Raw genomic sequence first — 17826 nt, forward strand, 5'->3', positions numbered from 1 at the left:
TATGAAACAGTCTAAGTTCTGAGCCTTTGCAGTTCTATGAAAATCTGGCTAAAAGTATATTTTAGCTGCAAAGTTCATTTATATATCCTTGAAAATAAGTCATTACTTTTCAGAGAATTAATTCTTCTGTTTTAGAGGAAAGTTTTCTGTTTTGTTTTCCCTAATGTTTCTTTCAATGCTGTAATGATAACTGCAGTTAATATCCATATCTAGTTATCGGATTCAAAAGTGCTTTTCTATGGATGAAAGTTTCATTTTATAAACATTTACAATGACAGAAGCCACTATGAAAACAGCATTCCTTAATGAGGATGTTAGGGTAGAAGACTGAATTTTCCCCTCTAAATGATTCCAAGAGAAATATCACAGATAAATGACCAGAACTGGATGTCTTAACATAGGAAAATTTAAGTGCTGATTTTTTCTTTATATTTTAATTTCAATTGGGATTATGATGAGCTCTGGATTATACACCAAAGGACTGTTTTAGTGACCTAGAAAGGTGAATTTGGTGCTAGGCCCGAGGAAAAGAAAAGTCAAGGAAAAATGCACAGGAACAGGGGTGCATGAATGTGTTTGTGTAATCACATTGCAAAGCCCCACAAGAAAGTCATGCAGCCAGGCCACTGTGTACCAGAGGTGTCTACCATCTTCCTGTGGTAGGGGTGAAACCATTGACTGAATGAGTAGGGTTGGAAAATCACAATATGGAACATTTCTTCACCATGAAAGAAAACTCACTTTTTCTCTCCACTGGTCATTGGTGTAGCAATACATGGTAAACATTTAAAGGACTTCAGTCTGAAGCCGTCTATTCTCCATCCTGTATTTCTTTGGTATGTTTAATTGCTTAGTCCACTGCCTGGTCTACCAGCCAACAAGATTTTAGACTCGTTTTTACCAAACTCTGAGAACTATGATAAAAAAAAAAAAAAAGTAAGATCATGCCCTCTGCCATCCTCTACTTATGGTCTGTTGTGGCAGAAGAGTCACACTAAGAAGCCACTGCATACACTGAAAAGCCCAGGTCAGCTGCTAAGCCTGAAAATGGCAGTTTTCATGGTGCTCATATAGTTGTCACAGACTTGCAGACTTCGCTTTTAAAGATGATCCAACCCAAAGTAAAGCCGTCAACCCGAGAGCAGGCCACATGGTTTCCAGGGACCAAGTGTTGGGAGGAAGTCATTAAAACCTGCTGGAGCATTAGCACTGGACCAAGGAGAGGAAAGCTTGGAAGACAGGTCTGCAGGTGCGGAACCTCAGCGAGGCCCGGAGGGTCTCAGGATTTCAACACCATCACATGCTGAAGTGCTTGGCTTAGTTCAACCTCCAGGTGGCTCCATGAGGCTGATGGCCCATGCCCTGGCAGTGGGTTTTCCTGGGACACTCACCACTGATGGGGTTGGTACACCCTGCGCACTTCTTGGCATACAAGTCGCAGAAACAGGTGAGGCAATAGGCAAACTCGTCCCGGGCTGTGAAGCGCTGTCCCGACAGTTGCTTCTTGCAGGCAGTGCACACGAAGCACTCCTTGTGCCAGGGCTGGTCTCGGTAGGTGACCCCTCCTGTGGTGATGGGCTGGGGGAGCAAGGGGGAAAGTTAGTGGCCTCTGTTCCCACCAAACATCCACCTCTGCTGTGGCCACTGGACGATGCAGATCACACCCAGAAAACATCAGGTTTGTTAAGAGCCACGGAAAAGCTGTAAAACTCCACCCCGTTGTTACCCCTCCCGTACTTTCACTGTAGCCCCAGGTGTTCCTGCTAGTGACATGGGTCCTGGTGTGTCTGTCCTCAGCTCTTCAGGGAGTGAGGACCTAAGGCACAGATGTCATGGGGCACTGCCACCACCCTAACTAGGGAGACAGTGTGGTGGAGAGGTCATGATCAGAGACCACATCGAGGACACCGAGGTCTGAGTCCCAGTCCTACTCCTTACCAGCCCTGTGCTGGGGGCAAGTCATGGCTCAGGAGCTCAGCACCTCAGTTTTCTCATCCATGAGGACAAAGGAGAGGATCTCTGGGGTGGCCTCAAAACCTGGCCTTGTTCCTCTTCCCACAGTGCTCTACAGTTCAGCCCATTCAGCAAGAAGGGCTGTGGAACAAGAAGAGATAAAAGTCTCCAGACAGCACCTGCAGATGCCACATAAAGGGCCCAGCATCCTGGAAGCTTTGGGAAAAATAGGCCCAAAGACTTTGTCCCCAGCCTGTCTCCCAGCCTTAGACCATTTGTGAGAAGAAGCTGCAAACTAGTGAACTGGTCATCAATGCCTCAATTTTATCTAGTATTTTCCTCCAAATGTTGCTTTTCATATTCACATAAACAATGGATGAATAATGGAGTGAGATATCAGAGGTATCCCGGTGAAGTCTCAGTGCCACAGATCCATGGCAGCAGAAGACAGCGCAGAAAAGCTACAACACCCCAGATTTGCCTTTCTGCCCTTTTTATTTTTTGAACAGTGTGACAGAATTGGGAGACTCCTTTGGTCCTTATTTAAGGCTTATGAAGGAAGAGATACTTCTTCCTTTTACAGATGAGTAAACTGAGACTCAGAGAAATTTATAAGTGACTTGCTCAAGAATTCATTCGTAGTTGGTTAATGACAAGGCAGGAACTAGAATTCAGGACTCCCTTCTATCCTCTATTCTTTTCATTCACTCATGAATCATAAATAATCTGCCTATAAGTGACTCCCATCCCCAGAAAGGATTTATGGAAACATGGTTGGTCTGGATATTTCTATGAGGAAGACAGAGGGATGCATGACAGCTCTCCTCCCTAGGTGCTCCCTCCCCAGCTCTGGATTCTGGGCCTTCCATTGCTTTCCATGCCCATCAGCTAATTCAGATGCATCTCAGCCTCAGTGTTGCTTTCTCAGAGAGTCATTCCCCAAGCACCACCCGGTGCGCTCTCCTCACATGAGCCAGGGTCCTCTTGTCACCCACTCTGTTAATACTCCATTCCCCTCCACCAGCATGTGTCAGTAAACCCCCAGTGGGTTGGACATACAGTGTGATCACTGCTGGATATCAAGTGATTCCTGGTGCCCCAGGCCTTGTTCATAGCCTGAGGAATGACACCTCTGGGTGGGTGCTCTTTGTGGGTTTAACGAACATGCACACAAAGGCGTATTGTCATGACTGCAACTGAGCAGATCCCACGTTGGGCAGGATGACAGCAAGAGCCAGCAAATCAAAACCGCCCTTGGATCTTGAGGAGAAGAATAAAAGGGGTGAACAGAGATGAGGAACCAGCATAAAACCAGCAATGAGAGTTCAATCTAAGGGTGAAGAGAAGAACAGTGCTTCCTGTCCACACCTGACACCTGTGGAAATGGTTCACTACTTGCTTGACCCAGAAAACCCCACACAACCTCGCAAATCAAGAGGTTCAATTCTTCATGTTACTGAAAGATGTCACTGTGCAGAATCAGTGGGTGCCCTCCCAGCAGCACAATGGCAGAGCTAGCAGGTATGCCTAGGCCAAAGAGCGGGGCTAGACATGGGGCCAGTGCTCCCCCCACAATTTTTTTTTTTTACATGCTTACAAATGTAGAGAGGAGTGTTGAACTTGAGGGTTTCAATGTAGATTCTCCGGGCAGTGAACACATCCAGTTTAATAACCGATCTGTCCCCTGTCCGTGGGCAGACCTTCTTCTCTCCTTTACTTCTCACATCTTCTCTCTCCTGTCTTTCCTTCTGTTCCCTCTTCCTTCCTCCTCTCCCATCCCCTCCTCCCCGCCATCTTCTTCTCTCTCAAATATAGCAGCTGGTTTCTTGTTTATTCCAGATCAGCTTTAAAAAGACAGCTCTCCTTCCCTCTAACATCAGGTGCATCTTTGGAATCATTCTGGAAAGCAGGGCTAGAGGGTTTTTAATCACAGAAAGCAACAGTGCTCATGTCTTTGAAAGAAGGATCTGAACCCAGATCCAGTAGATAAAAGGCACGGGAGCACATGAGAATTCAGCTGTCAGGCAGGACCAACACCAGTCTGAAGCCACTTAGGTACTGCGTAAGGGGAGACCTGACAGAAAGCCATGGAGGCAAACCAGCTAGGACATGCAAGGCCCAGGGGGAACTCAAGATACCTTTTTGCACTGAACACACTGCAGAGCATATTGCTTCTCGTAACAGGGCACGCAGAAATTCTGATTGTCTTTAGGGATGAAACTCTTGGTTCCTATGGGCTGTTGGCAGCGATGGCAGATGAAGCAGGTCTCATGCCAGCTGCTGCCCTTGTACTCCATCTTGCGGGTACCTATTGTCAGAGTCAAGAGAAAACAGCAGGGTTATAGCCTGGCCTGGAGTTCTGGTCCTCCGCCTTCACAGGCTGTTGCCACCTGGTTTGAGATGGGAGCAAGTCACTTCAGCTCTTCAGCTCCCCTCTAACTGTAGATAATTCCTATTTTGTGGAGAATAAGGACTCTGCCTTTCTTTTGTTTCTTTGCCATACACCCAGGTCCTAGAACAATATGTGTACATAGTATGTACTTGACATTTATTTGTTAAATATGGTGGTTGGGAATATTAAATGAAAAAAAAGTCTCTCTTGGCATTGTAAACAGAGAAGTCTGGCACAGCAAAGACCAGTTCTTATGGAGGATGACTTAGAATACTTCACTTTACTTGGAGAGTCACTTCCTTTGGTGTCAGTTACTTATGGTCAACCTTAGTCTGAAAATATAAAATGAAAAATTCCAGAAACAAACAATTCAGTAGTTTTAAATTGTACAGCCCTCTGAGTAGTATATTGAAATGTCACATGTCCTGCCAAGGATGCGAATCACCCCTTTGACCAGTGTATCCATGCTGTATATGCTATCCACCCGTTAGTCAGTAGCTGTTCTCAGTTATCAGACGGACGATTAAGATACTGCAGTGCTTGTGTTCAAGTAACCCTGACTTAGTATTGGCCTACTTCATTAGTCTATTAATAATCATTTAATTATTAGCTACTGTTGTGACACACTTACTTTGCCTAATTTACAAATTGGACTTTTTTTTTTTAATATTAAAGTAAGACCATTTCTTTTTTGTTGTTTTTTTGTATTTATTTTTTAGGGGTAGTTGGACACAATACCTTTATTTCTATTTATTTATTTTTATGTGGTGCTGAGGGTCAAACCCAGGACCTTGCACGTGCAAGGCAAGTGCTCTACCGCTGAGCCACAACCCCAGCCCCCTAGACGTTTTATCCTGAGTTTGTATCTAGAGTAAAAAAAGATAGCATATTTGGGGTTGGCTACTATCCATGATTTCAGGCATCCATTGGGGGTTTTGAAACATAACACCCTGAGAATGAGGGGGACTACTGTGCATTCTCCTGTTTCAGACTATGAATTAAAAGCCCCTCTGGTTTTCAAAGAGGTGGAAATGACTGTGTGGTGGCTGAACCTGGAGCCTCAAGCCTGGCTCAGCAAGCACCTTCTCCAGCACTCACTTTATGCCTCTGGTTGTGTGAATCGGGATGTGACGTACCTTTGTGGTTTCATGCACTGTGCTATGTGCTATGATTGAAATCCACCTGTGGCACTTGTACATCCCATTTAGCAGTCCTCTAATCTGATCTTGTGCCATCCCCTTCTCTTTGGAATAACTGTTATCATTTGAAAGGGTTCTACCATTCCTCCAAGTCAATCCAGGGAACGGAAACATTTTTTGGCTCACTCCACCATTCACAACATTTGTTGACTCACGTTTTTATACATTCCCCCAAACAGTGCATACTTATGGAAAGACATAATTCAAGATAGAAGATACATGTAATCGCTGTTCATATAATATCAGAAGTTTAAAAAAGATGGGAAAAGAAACGTAAAGGATGAAGAGATAGAAAAGTACTTCCCATGTGTGAGGCAGCTCAGGGCCCAGTCCACTAATATAACCCACGGGCCCAATCCAGGCCACTGCTGTTTTCTAAATGAGCTCTTATCATTCTTTATTATTATTGATACTAATTTTGCAGTGCTGGGAATCAAACCCAGTACCTCAAGCATGCTAGGCGAGCACTCTACCATTGAGCTACAGCCGGTCCATACACTGAGGTGGTGAATGGAAGGCAGCTGCACCCACAGTGTGGCTTTTCCCCACTCCACTGGCACAGCGGTTGTATAGTTGTGTGCTGTGGTGTAGTTGTGCAGAGTAGCAGTAATTGAATAGAGACTGCATAGTCTGCAAAACCCAAGACATTTATCTGGCCCTGGATGGAGGAATTTTGCCAACCCCAGGTCAGGTGAAGGATGGGGACCCAGGCATGATGGGTGCATTCATCAGACTTCAATCCAGACATTGGAAGTGAGGAGGACGAGCCTGGAAGGGAGCTGCCTGTCCCAGACCAGGGGAAGCACTGAGCTAATGCAGGCAGTAGTGGCCAGGAGTCTGTGGATGAGACCCTGGCTCCAACTCCAAACATAATAGATATGGTCCCAACAGTAAGCTCAGGCCTGTCTTTCTGCCAGGTGGAAGTCTGGTCAGGAGGGATCCTGGTCTCAGGTAATTAGGAATGTGCTGAGAATTATTACATGATTATTTCATTGGATGTCATTCCCAGGCCACTTTCTCAGCTTCCCATTCCTCCCAAACCAGACATCCGGGTTCTGCCTTGCATAGATTACATAAAATATGCAGAGATGTGTGTGGGGGAGGGAACTCAGGGGGTGACCCGTAATGATCTTCAAAGCTAAGGTACACAATCTATAGAATTTAAACATGGGATGGATCCTGAGATAAAAACCACATTAAGCAACTGAAATCCAGTAAAGATGGTGGGAGGAATTTAACGCACACCTTAGAATGGTTTTCCTTGGCCTCTGGGGTTTCTTCACCCATACATACTTTTGTCACTTGCTCTTTTAATGTGGGACCTTCACTCTCATCAAGCACGCCCGAAGCCAAAAGATTTTGTCAGTGAACATGGGGAAGGCTGATTGAAGTGAATTCCTGGAATTTTCCAAAATAAGTCTTAAGAGAACACCAGTGCTCTGGGAACTGACCACGCAGGGGGTTCACTGGGCACCTGGAGCCCGGGGAGATGGTGACTGCACAGTGACTGCAGTGGGCACAGTGCTGTACAGTTACGCAACACGGCCAGCAGGTGGCAGCAGAGCTCCACCCGAGAAGGGAATGGGGCTCAGGGAAGTGCAGGCCAGAGGAAGGGCATCATTCTGATTCAAGCAAACAAATGAAAAATCAGATACTTGGGTGCAAGATTAGAGTCACTCGTCCCCCTTGAACCTGCTCAGAGCCTGCAATACATCTGCAAGAAAAGTCCTCCCAGGGAGGCTCGGTGTTTGGACACTGAGAGCTGGTGAACCCCAGAACTGGGTTTTTCCTCCCTGGTAATCGAGATTAGCTTGTGTGGGCCCCTCAGGGAAGATTTTTCACTTGGGACATGCCTCTTGTCCTCTAAATCTAAATTCACTGCAAAAGCTACGCTGACGATCTGTCTGCTCTCCATATTATTATGATTATAAAATTATCATTATTATTTTGAGTACTGGGGATGGAACCCAGGGGTTCTTTGCCACTGAGCTGCATCCCCAGTCCTTTTTATTTTGAGGCAAGAACTCATTAATTTACTGAGGCTGGCCTTTAATTTGTAACCCTCCTGCTTCGGCCTTCTGAGTTGCTTGGATTAGAGGTGTGTGCCACATGCCCTGCTTAAATTTATACTTTTTAATTGGCATACAGTTATCCGTACTTATTTAGAGGGTACAGTATTATAACTCAATACATGTAAACAGTGAACAATAATCAAATCAGGGTCGTTGGCATTTCTGTCTCCCCAAATATCCGCTCTATATGCTGGGACTCTGCAAGCACTTCTTTAGAAAAGATAAATGAATTGTTGTTGTCTATAGTTTTCCTGTTGTGCCATGAAATTAGGCCTACTTCCCCTCCAATGCTCTTTTAAAAATCAAACGACTGGGCATGGTGGCACATGCCTATAATTCTAGTAACTCAGGAGGCTGAGGAAGCAGGATTGTGAGTTCAAATCTTGCCTCAGCAACTTAACAAGGCCATAAGCACTCAGTGAGACCCATCTCTAAATACAATATAAAAAAGGGCTGAAGCTGGGACTCAGTAGTTAAGTGACTTGGATTCAATCCCTGGTAGCAAAAAACAAACAACAAACCAAGGTAAGCAAGTGCTTTAATCTGGTGTTTGTTTTTTTGCACACCCCAGACTTTCTAGACACCCTGCCTTTGGAGCTCAGCCCACTTCTCCTGGTACCTGCAACACAGGGATCAAGCCGTCCAGCTCAGGAGATTCTGTGAAGATGACATGGGACTCCAGAAGTGATGTGCCTGGCCAAGGGTGGGACTCTGGTGACGCTGTTACTATTGCTACCTGGCATTTCCTACCACTGATCCTGAAGTTGAGAATTTCGTAGCCCAGCTCCTCTTATTCTTTAACAGAACAGACTGCAGGGCAGTTACTTCCTAAGATATCTGTTTAGTTCACCTCAGAGTTGCTGAAGTGTTCGTTTTTTTTTTTTTTTTTTTTTTTTTAATCTGTGATCAGATCATGGGTTTTTGCTTTCCCCTCTTCCCAGTAAACCCCATGAGAAATGAAAAGCGCAATGATTGATTTTATATGCCAGCTTGGCTAAAGTATGAGACCTGGTTATTTGCTCAAAAAGCAGTCTAGCTGGGCACAGTGGTGCACTCCTATAACCCCAGTGGCTCCGGAGGCTGAAGCAGGAAGATTGCAAATTCAAAGCCAGCCCCAGCCAAAGCGAGGCACTAAGTAACTCAGTGAGATCCTACCTCTAAATAAAATACAAAAGGGCTGGGGATGTGCCTCAATGGTCAGTGCCCGAGTTCAATCCCCCGTACCAAAAAAAAAAAAAAAAAAAAGTCTAGGTGGGCCCAGTGGTATGTGCTTGTAGTCCCAGCTACTTGGGAGGTTGAGGCAGAAGGATTACTTGAGCTTAGGAGCCAGTCTGAGTAACATAGTGAAACCTGTCTATTATAAAGCAAAATGAAAAGCAAAAGTCACACTAGCAGTGTTGCTGTGAAGGTGTTTTTTCCATGTGATTAGCATTTACAATCAATAGACAGAGTGAAGCCCATTGCGGGGGGTGGGCCTCATCTAATCAGTTGAAGTCTCACTGGCAAAGACTGTTTCCCCAAGGGGAGAAATTGTTCTCCAGAATCTCCCTGGCCCAAGTTTCCAGCCTGTTGCCTTGAAGAACTATATTTGGAACTGCAGCATCAATTCTTCCCTAGGCTGCCAGCCATCCAGCCTGCCCTTCAGATGTCAGGCCCCGCCCCCCTTATTGTGTGAGCCAGTCTTTTGAAAGAAATCGACCTCTCTGCACACGCACGTGTGTGAGTGTGAATATACCTCCTATTGGTTTTTTCTCCACAGAACCTGACAGAGAAGGCCAAGTCAGGGGGACAATGCAAAGATCCAGGAGGTGTGTCCCTTCTACCGTGCGAGGAGGAAAATGGAGTCTCATCCAAGGTCAGCAACCAGGGAAGCCCCAGCTCCAAAACAAGAGAGCTGAAAACTGACAACCGTCATTTCCACTTGGTCCCTGAGAGCGGAGTCCAGGGAAGAAGAGCTGGTGTGGAGGCCAGGACAACGGTCGGGTGGGAACACCAGGCCAAACTAGCTCCAGTCCCCTGTGGCCTGCGCGTTGGTCACCAAGGACACAAACACCAGAGGGGGTCACCAGGAGCTGGGGCAGCAGGCTGAGTCGCCACAGGTGGTGTGCCTCAAAGTCACCTCTGTGGGGCGGTTTTGGGATTTACAGTAATTCAGACTGGCGGGCAGGGGCGTCCAGGTAATGAGGAGCGTAAGGGAGGAGTGTCTGGGGAGCATGAGGTCCTCCTTCAGGTGAGGAGCCCAGGACTGAGCAGCCGCCACTGGCTGAAGTGACTTAGCTCCTGGGGAGTCAAACAAGGGCACTGGGCCTCTGGCTCTCGGTCCAATGCACTTGGACCCCACTGAGATGCCTAACTGAAAATGACCCAGAGCTGCTCTTTGCACCCTGCCAGTGAGACTGTGAGCCCTCCGCCGACACACTGTGCGGGACTCCCCCTCCGCCAGCGACCTGCACAGGGAAGCACCTTGACTCACAGGGAGGGACGCACTTTTTCCTTCTTCTGTTCTAGTGAGGTTCAGACCTCTGTGCCTGCAGCAAAGCCTGCTGAGAGATGGACAGGGTTCACCCTCCTGGTTCCTTCACTGGTAGGATGACAGGTGGACCTTTAGGGGCCTTTAATTTCATTTAAGCTGAAGGTGGCAAATGCTTTTCTGTTCTCATGAAGGAGCCCCACGGAGGCCCCTTCTTAACACATGCACCGTGTGGTCACCACGGCTGAGTGAGCAGTGAACTTCCCTGGGGGCTGGGGGTGTGACTCAGGGGTACAGGGCTTACACACACACACACACACACACCACCCAAACCCACAGCACTTCTGAGGGAGCGTGTCGAGCAAGCCCAGGCACACCTCTGGTGACACCAGGCCGTCCCTGCACCTGCACCTGCTCCCGAGAACCAGTCTCCAGCCGCCTGGCCCAGGGTCTCCCTCACCTCTCCAACTCAGGAAGGGCCCTAGCATGACCTGGTCCCCAGGAAGGGGAAGGGAGGACATGGAGATGGGCAGAAGATGAGGGAGGAGGGCAGGCAGGATTTGCTAGAAAAAAGGAAGAGGACAAAGTCAGAAAGCCTGCACCAGCGGGGCACGTGGACCCTGGGGAGTGCACCAGGGGAGGAGCAGTGGGCTGTGGACTGGAGAAGGAGCCAGGAGCTCAACAAGTTTGCTGTGAGTCCTCAGTGGACGCTCCTTGGGCTCTTGTCAAGAAAACCAGTGAGGATTTCACTTGTCTTCCAGTGAGTGCTGTGGGTTTTCTCACTGCAGGACGGCTGGGTCCTGCTCAGGGCTCCCCATGGGCTTCCTCGCGGCTCCATCCTCTCCCACAGCAGGCTGGGCGCTTCCGGTCCTTGTCGTAGCAGGTCATCACTATTTTCAAGTTGCATGAGCCAGAGAAATGCAGTAGACCATCGCCTGAAGGCCTAATTATTTCCATTTAAAAAATTATAACTTCTTATCCAATGTATCTTCCTAAAATACTTCCCATCTGTCAGTCTCTCACTCACAACTCTCCAGGATCTCTTCGCTGCCAAAGAACAAAGCCAACTCAAAATAAAACAGAAACTGTGTAGCTTGGCAGTCAGGGTCTCCACGAAAGGATGGGGTTTCAACTCCAGATTCCCTCAGAATCACAAGGTGAATTTACTCTTTAGACCAAGGTTTCATTAAATTTTACCTAAACCCTGTCAACTCACCTAACTCAACATTCTTGCTGTGGGTTAGAGTCTTGTTACTAACACGTCTGCCCTTAGTTCCCTTGAGCTCAATTTTCTTTGCAGGTCCATGGAGCCCAGCTACTGGATGGCAGGACCATTCGAATGGCTACTCTGGTATTCCAGATCAGCATTGGCTGTACTGAAGCTACCAACTCAAAGTCTTCAACTCGAGTTCTTCTTACACATCCTGTTATCGCATTCGTTGATGTAATGAATATTAAAAACCCCTTCTAGTCAGGCATGGAGCCTCTCGTCCCAGCTACTGGGCAGGTGGAGGCAGGCAGATTGCTTGAGCCCAAGAATTCAACGCCAGCCTGGGCAGCATAGCAAGACCCTGTTTCACCAAACAGACAAACAAAACGAAAATCCTTTTAAGGGAACTTTTTGTTTGGTTCCATTTACTGACAGAGTGAACCAAACTTCTTTAAAACTATGTTTCAACCACCAGGCACAGGAGCACACACCTATAATCCCAGCAGCTTGGGAGGCTGAGGCAGGAGGATCATGAGTTCAAAGCCAGCCTCAGAAACTTAGTGAAGGGCCACACTTCCTAAGGACATCCCATTGAAGAGAGGTTCTCTGCTGGCTCTGTGTGGCTCTCCTGTAGGGATCTCAAATTAAATAGGCCCCAAGTGGGATCCATATGAACAAGTTCCCTGGCGTTCAGATTTAACTGGTGTTCTGCATTTGTATTGATTAAAACGAGGTAATTCTACCCATAGGTCACCCTTTTGTTGGTCATGCAAAGGATGTCCTGATGGCACATGGCCTTAGTTAACCGCCACAGACTACCTTTCTATCAGTCTCCAAGGTCAAGATCTTAGGTTCTTCAATGAGCTTCTCTCCCTCACTCTCATTTTTCATATGTATCTGACAGGATTTATCTTTGTAATACTTTATTTAAAACATCCTACATTTTGTTCATTTAAAAAAAAAATTCCTCTTCTCACTATCAAAACAAAACAAAACTAACAATTTCTCTCCTCAGAAAACCAAGGGACATATTCTTATCCTCTCCCACCAACAAACAGTACACTTTATCACATCCCTCGCTCTTGACCTGGCTGTGGCTCTGCCCTTTCTGCTGTCCATCAGCACACCCGCTCCACACACCAGCTCCAGGAGGGCAGAGGATGGTGGGGCTCCCACCCACAGCTCATGAACGCCCCGCCGTGGCCCAGGGCCCTGAACACACCAGAACTCAATGAATACCTGCTGCAATAACTGAGTGAGTACAAATTCAGCAAGGAGAAGGGACGAAAAGAGAAAGCATATCTGCTAGTGGAAGGTGAGGCTGAAGGAAGAGGCTTGGGGGGAAGCCCAGCATTCTCTTGCTGCAGTCAGCCCTGTGTCCATGGCTTCCCGTGGATCAAAAATACTCGGGAAAAAAGTGGCATCACTGCTGGACACATATGAACTTCCCTCTCGTGGTCATTCCCTAAATGATGCAGTATAAAACTCTTTGTGGAGCGCGGTTAGGTGTTATAAGTCATCTAGAGATGACTGAAAGGGCACAGGGGACGTGAACAGGGGCTGCGCAGTATTACACCATTGTTGGGACTGGAGCATCAGGGATGTCGCTGTCTCCGGAGGGTTCTGAAACGCATCCCCTATGAATACTGAGGGATGACTCTGCAGATGGGTCACATAACCATCCCACACGTACAGACAGAAGATTCGTCTCCTCCCAATGACCGGCCTCCATCCTGCTTCCCAAATCTCTAATCACCTCCCTAAGTCAAGGGACAGCACTGAGGGGTCCACACCAGGGTCTGGGACCCTCACTTCCTTTGAGAGAGAGGAGCGCGTGCTGACCTGGCATGATGGTCTTCTTGCATTCCTGGCACTTGGACGAGTACTCGTTGGAGTAGCAGTCTGTGCAGAGCAGCTGGTCCTCCTTGGCCGCGAAGGGCTTGTCCACCAGTGAGCTCTTGCACTGGAAGCAGTGGAAACAGGCCTCGTGCCAGTGGCGGTCCTTGTAGGACAAGTCCTGCAGAGTCACACAAACAGGACGGTCAGGGACAGGAGAGGAGGGGCGTGGAGCTCCTGCTGTCTGACCCACAGCACAGGGCCGGGTGCAAACTGCAGGGACAGCCAGGAATGAGGTGGGCCAGGCCAGTATGCCTTCCTGCGCCACCACCACCTCACAGGGGGTACTGGTAATGCCAGGCCACTTTGTCCTTGCTAGAGCATAGAGCGGCAGGTTAAATGTGTGTTCATGTGTGTGTGTGTGTGTGTGTGAGAGAGAGAGAGAGAGAGAGAGAGAGAGAGAGAGAGAGAGAGATGCTTTCAAAAAAATGGATAAAAATGGATTTTCCTTATGTATTTCCTGTAACAAAGATCATCAGAAAATGGGTCATGGTGGTCACAGGCAAGACAGGGAATCCCGGTGTTGGGACACACAGAGATGGAACCCCCCGAGGGCAGGCCCCGGGTTAGCTGGTGGGAGGATGTCAGGAGAGGCTTCCCTGTAGGTGCCCTCAGTTGTATGTGAAAGGTCCTGGATGCAGCAAGCTGGGTGGGGCGGGATGGAGAGGGGACTCCCAGCAGAGAAAGAGCATGCATGATGACAGTGACAAGCCGTGAACGACACGCCGGGCAGAGCAGTGTGTCGGGCTGGAGAGACCAGCCAGGGCAAGGTGACAGGTTCATCTACAGGGTCATTGGACACATGCTTCCTCTCTTGTCAGTGGAGTGTCCATCTGTCCTGAAGGCTGTGGAGAGGGAAATGTTAAGACTGGCTGTGACAGGTGGCTAAGGGAGGGGGGAAGGAGGGGACAGGAGGATGCACGGGCTGCCTCAGGCTGCATCTGCAGGAGACTCAAGCAGGGTAGAGATGGGAAAGGCACTGAGGAGACACAGCCAAGCACTGTAGTCAAGACGAGGAGAAAGGAGCCCAGGAGAGAAAACTGTGTTGACCCTGCACGGCCCTTGGCCTTGTCTGAGGAATCCTAAGATGTCCTTTGACATTTGCCGTTTTACAATGGCACATGGCAACAATTTTGACACTCAGCTGTACCTGTCCACTGCCGTCTTCATGGGTCTGTCCAGCCCTGCCCCACACCACCATCCATTTATTAACAAGGCAGAAGCCAAATTTCAGGCCACCGCCTGGTTCCCCGGCCAGCTTCCAGGTCTCAAGTATCTCGCCCAGCCGTAGGAGGGCTGCTCACACAGATGCCCATCAAGAACCATCTTCCCCAGACGGCTCTGTTACCGATGCAGTCAAGCCTGGAGTGACGCCAAGTGTGGGATGTGGAAACATCTCTTGGATTTGATCAGCAAGTCCAAGCCACCAACTACACTCAGAACCTAAACTAGAACAAACAGTTCTCTTTTGCTAAAATACCAGTGTGTGCACTTGTGTGTGTGTGTTTTCCCAGAACTTCAGATCAAACTGAAGCTATTTGATTTGGTGATCTCTTTGCACATTTTTTTTCTTAGTTCAAGGAATGTAGAAAAGTGTGTGTGTTGATACACTTTGAAGACAGTCATGTGTAAGACCTCACGGCTTTGTGTTGGTCCCTCCTGAGCGGTCCCTGTTGGCGGCTTACTTCCTGGGACAGCTACAGGCAGAATCACTGCTGATGCAGGAAGAGGAATGAAGGTGAGACAAGGTCAAATTTTCTCAAAGCAGAATCGGAGGCTTTGTTCTCAGGAGAGAATCAATTTGGGGTCTTAGTGGGTTCTCTGAGATAGGTACTGCCTCTCGGAGGACCAGAGGGAGATCTTACTGAAATGCCACGGCCCTTTCCGGTCTGTGTGAACCTCACCTGCAGGACATGTGTACAGGGTGGGGTGGGGGCAGTGCAGCTTTTGCATTTTTAGCTTAAAATATTGTCAGAAAGTCTGCAGAAAAAATCATGTGGGCTTTATTGGTTTTTCGATAAATAAAATAAAGTACAAACTGCTTTAATTTGTGTTGATGTGTTCATATGTGAAGTCATCATGAATAGCAAAGCCCACAATCTGTAAATACACATCATAATCACTCAGGATTAGGAACGGCCTCGGCTCTCTCCAGGCATGTGTCCCATCTTCAAAGAGGAATTTGAGGGACTGGGGTGAAGCACGTTGATAGAGGAAAGAAAAAACTTCAAAACTTCAGAAATTTGAGATACTATTGATGGTAATTTGATCATGTTGCACATTTCAGGCACCAATCAGCCCTCCAAAGTGAGTATTATTGCTAAAGCTTAGAGAAGTTCATTACATTTTCTAAAGTCATACAGCTAGTGTGTAGAATATATAGCTGAGCCAGGCTTAAGGCTCAAACCCTAATGCAAAAGATGTTTTTTCTTTTAGCTAACCATACCAGCTGGAATCCTGTTCAGACTTATGCTGCTCTTTGCTTAAAAAAATTTACTGTATACACCAGGCAGAGTGGCACATGCTTATAATCCCAGAAGTCTGGGAGGTTGAGGTAGGAGGATTGAAAGTTCAAAGCCAGCCTCAGCTACTTAATGAGGCCCTAAGCAACTCAACAAGACCCTGTCTCTAAATAAAATATAAAAAGGGCTGGGAATGTGGCTCAGTGTTTAACCACCCTGCATTCAATCCCTGGTACAAAAAATAAGGTACTGTGTGGATACAGTGGAAAAAATTCAGAGCCCACCAAACCTCATGTCATTTAAGACTGTGTCCAAATGAACCATTCAGCATTGCTTCTGCTTGGATTTTGAATAAAGAAGTTGAACAAACCATTTAGAGTCCTGTCCACCAAGACCACAAATCAGCCTAATTTGGGTTGAGTTTTTTTGTTTTTTTTTAAAATAATGCTGTCACTATTACAATGCTGATTGTGGAGTACATGCATTAAAAACTTCAATTTCATATGGAAAAGGGTATAATGGCTCCCTAAAAAATTACAAACAGAATTACCATGTGACCCAGCAATTTTGCTTTTGGTTTTATAATCAAAAGAAGTGAAAGTGGGGTTTCCTAGAGAGAGTCATGTATCCAGATCAGGACAGCATAATTCACGATAGCCAAGTGTAGACGCAACCAAACATCCACTGATGGATGAAGGGATGAGCTAAATGTAGGATATCCCTGCAATGGAGTTTCATTCAGTTTTAGAAAGGAAGGAATCCTGCCCCCTGCTGCAACATGAACTTTGAGGACATTGTGGTAAGTGGCATAACACAAATACGTATGACCTCCCTCAAGGAGATAAGGAGTCGAGTGAATAGACCCAGACAGTAGAATGTTGGTCATCAGAGGCAGACGGGGACTGAGGATTGGTGTGAAGTGGGTACAGAGTTCCAGTTCTGGAGATAGAAAGTCCTGGAGATGGGTGGCGATGGTGGTTCAGGGTAAGTACCGCTCTCCTGAGCCACACACTCAAACATGGTTCAGATGGCAGACTACGCTGTGTGTGTTTCGTCATCACTCAAAAGACTAAGTCTGTTTAGATAATTCCATTCCACGTGTCCAGTGCCTGCATGGGCAAGAAGCCCTCAGTATCTCTCCCTGGTCGTTAAACTCCATGGTTCTGGAGCCACACTGCCTAAATTCAAATCCTCCATCACGCACCCGCCTGACTGGGAAAGTCACTGAACGCCTCTCAATCTCAATTTCTCACCTGTAGAACAGAAATCACGTAGCAGCTATTGGCTGCAACTGTGGAATGAGTCAATACATGTGAAGCATTTATATAGCAATTGCTCAATGAATGTTAGATTAAGCCATCATTCAGATTATAGCTAACAATGAAAACAGTCACCTCAGAAAGTCACTTTCTGCAATTACACTTCCTTATAGAGTATTAAAAATTAGAATGTCTGCCATCTTAACACCCCCATGCTCTCCACTCTACCACTCAACTTTCGTATTGTGCTTTTTGATTTTTCTTGGCTCCTTTGGATGTAAAGTTACGTTTCTGAGTTTTCCTTACCTATTTGGTGCCATACAATAACCCTATGAAATAAGGCTTCATTCTTCTACATAAGAAAATTTAACATAATGATACGAAAAAAGCTATGTTTTCTGCAACATTCCCAGTGCCCTTCTGCCTTTGTTGATCCAACAGAACTAAACTGTGTTCCTATATTTCACCTGGCACGTCAGCCCCTTTCCAAGTGGGTCTCACCTTGTTCCAGCCTCCTCTGTCTCACTGCCATGCCCTCCCCTTCTCCTCGGGCTCAGCTGTCTAACTCAGCCCATCTCTCACCTGCCTCTGAAGCTTCCGGCCAGGTCGAAATGGCTGCGGGGCAGCCATGAACTGCCCTGGCCCACAGAGCACCGAGAGAGCCTGTACATCTCTTTCCAAATCCTATTCAAGGCCATACCTCACTCCTTGTGCTATCAGCAGTTCCTGCCAGGCTCTTGCGGGGGGGGGGGGGGGGCTCTCTGTGCTCTTCAGCCTGGGCTCAGTTAATACATTCATATCACAGCTTCTTCCTGGACTCTTAGGTGAGCAGGAAGTGAGCAAAGACGTTAAGGCAACAGGAAGGTCACTGAATACGGCCAGTTTTGATTTCTCAAAGCACAGGAGCCTTTCA

General features: G+C 47.2%; 1 protein-coding gene across 3 annotated transcripts in view; it reads right to left on the minus strand.

Moving 5' to 3' along the window:
• The window catches only part of Fhl2 (four and a half LIM domains 2), a 71482-nt gene that overhangs the window by 3711 nt on the left and 49945 nt on the right, over positions 1 to 17826 (minus strand). For all 3 annotated transcript variants that reach the window (XM_076832507.1, XM_076832504.1, XM_076832506.1), the window contains exons 3-5: positions 13139 to 13313; positions 4092 to 4261; positions 1392 to 1578 (exon numbers count right to left, since the gene is read on the minus strand). In XM_076832507.1, the coding sequence (XP_076688622.1) occupies positions 1392 to 1578; positions 4092 to 4261; positions 13139 to 13313 (532 nt within the window). The remainder of the gene's footprint in view (positions 1 to 1391; positions 1579 to 4091; positions 4262 to 13138; positions 13314 to 17826) is intronic.

This window comes from Callospermophilus lateralis, chromosome 14 (genome assembly GCF_048772815.1).
Source record: "Callospermophilus lateralis isolate mCalLat2 chromosome 14, mCalLat2.hap1, whole genome shotgun sequence".
Classification (NCBI taxonomy): domain Eukaryota; kingdom Metazoa; phylum Chordata; class Mammalia; order Rodentia; family Sciuridae; genus Callospermophilus; species Callospermophilus lateralis.